Here is a 9,796-nt window from a genome sequence, read left to right as displayed (position 1 = left end):
AAATCTTGAGGCCCAAGGATGAAATGAGAAGGAAAACATCAAATGTGATAGATATCCTTAGCTTTTAAAAGGTCCTTATGCTTCTCATATCCATGAACACACTTGGTCATAATCTTTGGAAATTTTATCACAAATAGCATAGAAGCTGCTAGTTTTAAATTTTCAATCATTTGTTTGTTTGTTTTTAGACAGAGTCTTGGTCTGTTGCCCAGATTGGAGCACAGTGGCGCAATCTTGGCTCACTGAAACCTCTGCCTCCTGGGTTCAAACGATTCTCCTGCCTCAGCCTCCCAAGTAACTGGGATTACAGGCATGCACCACCACTCCCAGCTAGTTTTTGTATTCTTAGTAAAGACGGGGTTTCACCATGTTGGACAGGCTGGTCTCAAACTCCTGACCTCAAGTGATCCACCCACCTCGGCCACCCAAAATGCTGGGATTACAGACGTGAACCACTGTGCCCAGCCTATTTATTTAGAGACATGATCTTATGCTGTCACCCAGGCTGGAATGCAACAGTGTGATCACAACTCACTGTAGCCTCGACTGCCTCAGCTCAATCAATCCTCCTGCTTCAGCCTCCCAAGTAGCTGGGACCACAGGCAAACACCACCATGCCCAGCTAATTTTTAAACTTTTTGTAGAGATGGGGTCTTGCTATGATGCCCAGGTTGGTCTTGAACTAGGCTCAAGTGATCCTCCCGCCTCAGCTTCCCAAAGTGCTGGGGTTACAGGCCTGAGCTGCTGTGCCCAGCCCAATCATTTATTAATCAAAAAAAATTTACCAAGCACCTAACTGTCATATTTGAGACATGAGGGTTGTATTTGAGCTATGAGGGTAAGAAAGACTAACATGATACCTATCCAAGTGAAGTTACTATTCCTATGGGGTAAACAGTCAGAAAACAGATAAACAGCCAAGATAAAAACTGTGCTGGGTGTGGTGGCTCACGCCTGTAATCCCAGCACTTTGGGAGGCTAAGGTGGGCAGATCACCTGAGGTCAGGAGTTCGAGACCAGCCTGGCCAACATGGTGAAACCCTGTCTCTACTGAAAATACAAAAATTAGCCGGGCGTGGTGGCAGGTGCCTGTAATCCCAGCTATTCGGGACGCTGAGGCAGGAGAATCGCTTGAACCCAGGAGGAGGAGGTTGCAGTGAGCTGAGATCATGCCATTGCACTTCAGCCTGGGCGACAAGAGCAAAACTCCATCTCAAAAAAAAAAAAACAAAAAAAAAAACCAAAAAAACGGCCAGGCACATGCCTGTAATCCCAGTACTTTGGGAGGCTGAGGTTAGCAGATCACCTGAGGTCAGGAGTTTGAAACTAGCCTGACCAACATGGAGAAACCCCATCTCTACCAAAAATACAAAATTAGCCGGGCGTTGTGGCACATGCCTGTAATCCCAGCTACTCAGAAGGGTGAGGCAGGAGAATCACTTGAACCCAGGGCAACAAGAGCGAAACTGTCTCTCAAAAAAAAAAAAAAGCTGCAAGTTAATACTAAGTGCTACAAAGGAAACGGACAAGAGACTGGATCAAAAAATAAGTATCCAATTTAAATAGGATGGTCAGAGAAGGTCTCTCAGGAGGGGATCCCTAGGTTGAGAGTTATAAATGAAGAAGGAGCTGACCATACAGAATATGAGGGCGTAGGCGGAAGACACTTCGGCCAGAGAAAACTAGTCTTCATGGGGCAGCTTTTCTCTAAATTCAATTCCCTTTAAATCCTGCCATCAAGGTCAGCAAAACCACAAGAGTGGTATTTCAGCTACCACTCTGGCAGGGGCAATACTGTAGTACTGAATGCCAGCGGGCAAATCACTTGTCTATTCAATTCTACTTAGTTGGGCTCTAAATTGGACATAAAGGCAGATTCCTGAGGAAAACAAAGTGTAGGAAAAAACATTACAAAAATCACAGAGTAGGACAAATGAGACTTTAAGAACTCATCTCATTAGCCGACACAGATCAACATCTCTAGTTCAATAATTATGGTAGGTACAGTATAGACTATGCTAAAACAAAGTGCTGAGGTTTCCACTAAACATTAACCTCAATTCAGCCATCACTTGGCCTGGAAGTTGTTCTTCCAATCAGTATAAAGTACTTTTCATACATTTCCAATAGATGCCATAAAAAAAAAGTATCCTAAAATAGAACCAGTATTATCAATATTACACCACTCAATACTGTCGAGTGCTAAAGAGATCTTACAGTTCAAGTGACTTCCTCTAATCTTGCTTTAAAACTGGGTGAAATTGTCAAGAGTCATAGAACTGAACACTTTTAAGTTCTATGCATTTTACTGTATATTGATTTGATCTTTAAAAAGAAAAAAAGAAAGAAAAAAGAAAAACCAAAACTCCAACCAGGGAAAAAATTTTTCCTTTCTAGCTCTACATAAATACCAATATACCAACTAGAAAAGAGCTTTTCTGATGAAGATAAAATCCACTAGCCTGAAGGAGGGACCAATGCTTTACTTTTTACCTTTTTCTCATCAGTAAGGTCAAGGGATTCAAGCTGTTTCCCCTGATCTGCTGCATACAGTTCCAAGAGATTATCAAAATTTGTAGTTAATACGAGGGCTCCATTTTCCATCAGGTGGAGAACTGACTGAAGTAGCTGTTTTCCAGAATCTTCCATCTTTGACTCCAAGTCATCAAATACTTCATATAAACAGTCCTTGAAAAATGTGGATCGAACATTACTGGTACGCTGAGGAGGGATTTGAAAAAAGAAAATTAGTCCAAAGTGCTTTGGTAGGTCAGTTGTTTTAGTTACAGCAGTAACAAATTTTGAAAGAATATTTTGAATTCAAAACAGAGATAAAGGCCAGGCGCAGTGGCTCACGCCTGTAATCCCAGCACTTTGGGAGACCGAGGCGGGTGGATCACGAGGTCAAGAGATCGAGACCATCCTGGCCAACGTGGTGAAACCCCATCTCTATTAAAAATAAAAAAATTAGCTGGGCGTGGTGGTGGTGCCTGTAGTGCCAGCTACTCGGGAGGCTGAGGCAGGAGAATCGCTTGAATCCGGGAGGCAGAGGTTGTAGTGAGCCAAGATCGCCACTCCAGCCTGGGCAACAAGAGCGAAACTCCATCTCAAAAAAAAAAAAAAAAAAAAAAACAGTCAACTACTATTGAAGGTCAGATACTTTTTTAGATTTGTTATAAAAAATATGGTGCTCTTTTCTTGTCTACCCAAATCACAAATCCATTTGCCCTATGATCTAGCAGTCACATGTATCCTACAAATACAATTTCAAACAAATGAAATGACACATATGAGGTTATCACTGCATCATTATTTTATTTTATTTTTTATTTATTTTTATTTTTCTTGAGACAGAGTCTTGCTCTGTTGCCCAGCCTGGAGTGCAATGGCACGATTTTGGCTCACTGCAACCTCTGTCTCTCTGGTTCAGGTGATTCTCCTGATTCATCCTCCCGAGTAGCTGGGACTACAGGTGCGTGCCACCATGCCTTGTATATATATATACAATATATATAATGTATTGATAGTGTCTGTGAGTCAGAGTACAAAAGTATATATGTAGATATACATATATCTATCTATCTATCTATCTATATATATATATATTTTTTTTTTGAGATGGAGTCTTGCTCTGTCACCCAGGCTGGAGTGCAGTGGCGTGGTCTCAGCTCACTGCAACCTCCGCCTCCTGGGTTCAAGCAATTCCCCTGCCTCAGCCTCCCAAGTAGCTGGGATTACAGATGCCTGCCACCACGCCAGGCTAATTTTTTGTGTTTTTAGTAGAGATGGGTTTCACCATGTTGGCTAGGCTGGTCTTGAACTTCTGACCTTGTGATCTGCCTGACTCGGCCTCCCAAAGTGTTGGGATTGCAGGCGTGAGCCACTGTGCTGGCAAATACGTACTACATTTTAACACCAGTTTTATTATTACACACACCAATAAAAAGGCCTGGGTATACAATCACATAATCACGGGTGTGGAACATATTTTCTTGCTTCTAAGAAAAAGAATACAAAGGTTAAAACCTGGGGGAAAAAAAATCCAGGTCACTTATTTTAATTAAGTATCTTTTAGACCTATTTAAGCTACTAAATCCTACATATCAACATAGGAAGGAAATATGATTCTGCAACTGCATTGATTTCCTCAGACTCAAAATGGAAGTTTGTCTCTTTTTTTGAGTGAAGGTCTGGCTCTGTCACCAAGCTGGAGTACAGTGGCATGAACGTGGCTCATTGCAGCCTTGACCTGCTGGGCTCAAGCAATCTTCCTGCCTCAGTCTCCCAAGTGGCTAGGACTACAGGCGCACACCACCACGCCGACTACTTTTTAAATTTTTCGTACAGACAGGGTCTCACTATGTTGCCCAAGCTGTTCTCAAACTTCTGGCCTCAAGTGATCCTCTTGCCTCAGCCTCCTGTGTAGGTGGGACCACAGGCGTGTACCGCCACACTAGGCTAATTTTAAAATTTGTGTAGAGATAGGGGGTCCCACTTTGTTTCCCAGGCTGGAAAGTTTTTTTCTCTTAAAGCAGATGACCCTAGAACTAAATTTGCCACCAGTGGCCTTTATAAGCAAAGACAAAGGAATGAAAACATAAACAGAGAGGCTCAGTAGTCAGAAGGAAATGCCAAACTCCCACACAACTTCTAAGGGCCTTTTCCCATTCATCTAAAACAGTGACCTTCATTTCCTTCTACCCTGAAACTTAGTAAAAACAAGAAACAAAAAATTGGCATGGTAGCTCAAGCCTGTAATCTCAGTTTTTGGGAAGCTGAAACAGGAAGATCACTTGAGCCCAGGAGTTCAACACCAGCCTGGGCAACACAGGGAGACCCCATTTCTATTTAAAAAAAGAAAGAAAAAAAACCTGTTCCCCCACCACCTCCCGCCCCAGGGTTATTAACATTTCTAGTGCATCAACTATGTGCCAGACATTTTATACACATTATCTCACCTATTCTTCACAAAGCGACACAAGGAAGTAATATCCCAGTTTCACAGGTGCAAAAACAGATGTTGACAAGTTAAGGGATTTGTGCAGGGTTCCAGTGCATTTAAGTGACAGAGTCTGATTCCAAAACCTAAGCTCTTTGCAGTGAATCTGTAATGTCACTTCCCCAGTATACGTTAAACTGGCTCAGTAGATAGGCCTGTTAACCCTGCCATAGTACTGCTGAGTTGATACTGTTAGATTTGATTCTTTTCTAATATGGACATTTCCAAACACACACAAAAGTCAGAAAAGTACATACAAAACAAAACATAATCGCGATACTTCTATCTCACCTAAAAAATATTAATTCCTTAATATTAGTGTTTAAATTTCCCCTAAATATATCATTTTTATTATTAAGTTGTAATAGTTCTTTTTTTTTTTTTAATTTTCATTTTTATTTTTATTGATCATTCTTGGGTGTTTCTCACAGAGGGGGATTTGGCAGGGTCATAGGACAATAGTGGAGGGAAGGTCAGCAGATAAACAAGTGAACAAAGGTCTCTGGTTTTCCTAGGCAGAGGACCCTGAGGCCTTCTGCAGTGTTTGTGTCCCTGGGTACTTGAGATTAGGGAGTGGTGATGACTCTTAACGAGCATGCTGCCTTCAAGCATCTGTTTAACAAAGCACATCTTGCACCGCCCTTAATCCATTTAACCCTGAGTGGACACAGCACATGTTTCAGAGAGCACAGGGTTGGGGGGTAAGGTCACAGATCAACAGGATCCCAAGGCAGAAGAATTTTTCTTAGTACAGAACAAAATGAAAAGTCTCCCATGTCTACTTCTTTCCACACAGACACGGCAACCATCCGATTTCTCAATCTTTTCCCCACCTTTCCCCGCTTTCTATTCCACAAAACCACCATTGTCATCATGGCCCGTTCTCAATGAGCTGTTGGGCACACCTCCCAGACGGGGTGGTGGCCGGGCAGAGGGGCTCCTCACTTCCCAGTAGGGGCGGCCGGGCAGAGGCACCCCTCACCTCCCGGACGGGGCGGCTGGACGGGCGGGGGGCTGACCCCCCCACCTCCCTCTCGGACGGGGCGGCTGGCCGGGCAGAGGGGCTCCTCACTTCCCAGTAGGGGCGGCCGGGCAGAGGCACCCCTCACCTCCCGGACGGGGCGGCTGGCCGGGCGGGGGGCTGACCCCCCCACCTCCCTCTCGGACGGGGCGGCTGGCCGGGCAGAGGGGCTCCTCACTTCCCAGTAGGGGCGGCCGGGCAGAGGCACCCCTCACCTCCCGGACGAGGCGGCTGGCTGGGCGGGGGGCTGACCCCCCCACCTCCCTCCCGGACGGGGTGGCTGGCCGGGCAGAGGGGCTCCTCACTTCCCAGTAGGGGCGGCCGGGCAGAGGCGCCCCTCACCTCCCGGACGAGGCAGCTGGCCGGGCGGGGGGCTGACCCCCCCACCTCCCTCCCAGACGGGGCAGCTGACCCCCCACCTCCCTCCCGGACGGGGCGGCTGGCCGGGCGGGGGGCTGACCCCCCCACCTCCCTCCCAGACGGGGCGGCTGGCCGGGCAGAGGGGCTCCTCACTTCCCAGTAGGGGCGGCCGGGCAGAGGCGCCCCTCACCTCCTGGATGAGGCGGCTGGCCGGGCGGGGGGCTGACCCCCCCACCTCCCTCCCGGACGGGGCGACTGGCCGGGCGGGGGGCTGACCCCCCACCTCCCTCCCGGATGGGGCGGCTGGCCGGGCAGAGGGGCTCCTCAATTCCCAGTAGGGGCGGCCGGGCAGAGGCGCCCCTCACCTCCCGGACGGGGCGGCTGGCCGGGCGGGGGGCTGACCCCCCCACCTCCCTCCCGGATGGGGCGGCTGGCTGGGCGGGGGGCTGACCCCCCTACCTCCCTCCTGGACTGGGCGGCTGGCCGGGCGGGGGGCTGAACCCCCCACCTCCCTCCCGGACGGTGTGGCTGGCCGGGCGGGGGGCTGAACCCCCCACCTCCCTCCCGGACGGGGTGGCTGGCCGGGCATAGGGGCTCCTCACTTCCCAGTAGGGGCGGCTGGGCAGAGGCGCCCCTCACCTCCCGGACGGGGCGGCTGGCCGGGCGGGGGGCTGACCCCCCCACCTCCCTCCCGGATGGGGCGGCTGGCCTGGCGGGGGGCTGACCCCCCCACCTCCCTCCCGGATGGGGCGGCTGGCCTGGCGGGGGCTGACCCCCACCTCCCTCCCGGACGGGGCGGCTGCCGGGCGGAGACGCTCCTCACTTCCCAGACGGGGTGGCTGCCGGGCGGAGGGGCTCCTCACTTCTCAGACGGGGCGGCTGCCGGGCGGAGGGTCTCCTCCCTTCTCAGATGGGGCGGCTGGGCAGAGACGCTCCTCACCTCCCAGACGGGGTCGCGGCCGGGCAGAGGCGCTCCTCACATCCCAGACGGGGCGGCGGGGCAAAGGCGCTCCCCACATCTCAGACGATGGGCGGCCGGGCAGAGATGCTCCTCACTTCCTAGATGGGATGGCGGCCGGGCAGAGACGCTCCTCACTTTCCAGACTGGGCAGCCAGGCAGAGGGGATCCTCACATCCCAGACGATGGGCGGCCAGGCAGAGACGCTCCTCACTTTCCAGACTGGGCAGCCAGGCAGAGGGGCTCCTCACATCCCAGACGATGGGCGGCCAGGCAGAGACGCTCCTCACTTCCTAGACGGGGTGGCGGCCGGGCAGAGGCTGCACTCTGGGCACTTTGGGAGGCCAAGGCAGGCGACTGGGAGGTGGAGGTTGTAGCGAGCCGAGATCACGCCACTGCACTGCAGCCTGGGCACCATTGAGCACTGAGTGAACCAGACACCGTCTGCAATCCTGGCACCTCCGGAGGCCGAGGCTGGCGGATCACTCGCGGTTAGGAGCTGGAGACCAGCCCGGCCAACACAGCGAAACCCTGTCTCCACCAAAAAAATACGAAAACCAGTCAGGCGTGGCGGCACGCGCCTGCAATCGCAGGCACTCGGCAGGCTGAGCTGTAATAGTTCTTTATACATTCTGGATACTAGATTTTTGTCAAATATGACCTACAAATAATTTCCTCCATTCTGTGGATTCTCTTTTCTTTCTTTCTTTTTTTTTTTTTTTTTTTTTTTTTTGAGACGGAGTCTCGTACCTGTTGCCCAGGCTGGAGTGCAATGGCGCTATCTCGGCTCACCACAACCTCCGCCTCCCGGGTTCAAGCAATTCTCCTGCCTCAGCCTCCCCAGTAGCTGTGACTACAGGCATGCGCCACCACGCCCAGCTAATTTTGTATTTTTATTAGAGATGGGGTTTCACCACGTTGGCCAGGCTGGTCTCGAACTTCCGACCTCAGGTGATCCGCCTGCCTTGGCCACCCAAAGTGCTGGGATTACAGGAGTGAGCCACTGTGCTCGGCCTCATTTTTTTTTCTTTTTTAGAGCCGGGGGTCTCACTATGTTGCCCAGGCTGAGGTACAATGACATGATCATAGCTGATTGCAGCCTCGAACTCCTGGGATCAAATGATCCTCCTACCTTAGCCTCCCAAGTAGTTGGGATTACAGGTACAAGCCCACTGTGCCTGGCTCTGTTTTCACTTTCTTGATGACAACCATTACAGCACTTCCGTTTCAAATTCTCATCATGTCCAATTTATCTAGTTTTCTTCTGTTGCTTGTGCTTTCAGTGTGTGATCTAAGAATCCTTTGCCATGCTGCCTTAGTTACTGTGGCTTTGTAGTAAGCTTTGAAATAAAAAAAAATTTGAGTCTCCCTACTTTGTTCTTTTTCAAGACGGTCTTGGCTACCCTAGGTCCCTTGTAATTTCATATGAAGTTTTAATTTTTTTTTTTAGAGACAGGGTCTCACTATGTTGCCCAGGCTAGAGTGCAGTGGCTATTCAGACACAATCCCACTACTGATCAGCATAAGAGTTTTGACCTGCTCCATTTCCAATCTGTGTTCGTTCACCCCTCTTTAGGCAACCTGGTGGTCCCCTGCTCCTGGGAGCCCAGAACTCCTGGGCTCAAGCCCTCCAGCAATCCTCCTGCCTCAGCCTCCCAAGTAGATGGGACTACAGGAGCATGCCATGGTGCCTGGCTCCATATGAATTTTAAATCAGTTTGTCAATTTCTACAAAATCAGCAGCTGGATCCTAATCTGTAGACCAATTTGCAGAGTATTCCATCTTAATAATATTAAGTCTTCTGATTCAGGAACATGGCATGTCTTTCCATTTATTTAGATCTTCTTTCATTTCTTTCAGTGTTTTGTAGTTTTCAAAGCATAAGTTCTCCACTTATTTATTTTTTGAGATGGAGTTTTGCTCTTGTTGCCCAGGCTGGAGTGCAGTGGAGAGATCTTGGCTCGCTGCAACCTCCGCTCCCAGGTTCAAGTGATTCTCCTGCCTCCACCTCCCGAGTAGCTGGGATTATAGGCACCCGCCACCATGCTCAGCTAATTTTTGTATTTTTAGTAGAGACGGGGTTTCACCATGTTGGCCAGGCTGGTCTCTACCTCCCGACCTCAGGTGATCCGCCCACCTCAGCCTTCCAAAGCGCTGAGACAACAGGCGTGGGCCACCGCGCCCAGCCTTCTGTACTTCTTCCGTTAAATTTATTCCTAGCTATTTTACTATTTTTGATGCCAAGTGGAAGAATTATTGTTCACTGCAAGTGTATAAAAATACTATTTTCATATATTGATCCTGGATTCTCCAACCTTGCTAAGCTTGTTAGTTCTAATAGAGGATAACCTAGGATCCTCTATAGACTACATCATCTCATCTGCAAACAGAGGCAGTTCACTTCTTCCTTTCCAATATGGATTCCTTTATTTTTCTTGCTTAACTGCCCGGTCTAGA

The 9,796-nt window shown here is 49.3% G+C and overlaps 1 protein-coding gene across 16 annotated transcripts in view; it reads right to left on the bottom strand.

Annotated features, from left to right (window-relative positions):
* FAM118B (family with sequence similarity 118 member B) overlaps positions 1–9,796 on the bottom strand; it is a 51,416-nt gene that overhangs the window by 9,421 nt on the left and 32,199 nt on the right. For all 16 annotated transcript variants that reach the window (XM_009424383.5, XM_009424382.5, XM_024346827.3 and 13 more), the window contains 1 exon segment: positions 2,494–2,721. In XM_009424383.5, the coding sequence (XP_009422658.1) occupies positions 2,494–2,721 (228 nt within the window).

Source organism: Pan troglodytes, chromosome 9, assembly GCF_028858775.2.
Source record: "Pan troglodytes isolate AG18354 chromosome 9, NHGRI_mPanTro3-v2.0_pri, whole genome shotgun sequence".
NCBI classification, from domain to species: domain Eukaryota; kingdom Metazoa; phylum Chordata; class Mammalia; order Primates; family Hominidae; genus Pan; species Pan troglodytes.
The sequence above is the reverse complement of the archived record's forward strand: the minus strand, read 5'-3'. Positions and strand labels throughout refer to the sequence as shown.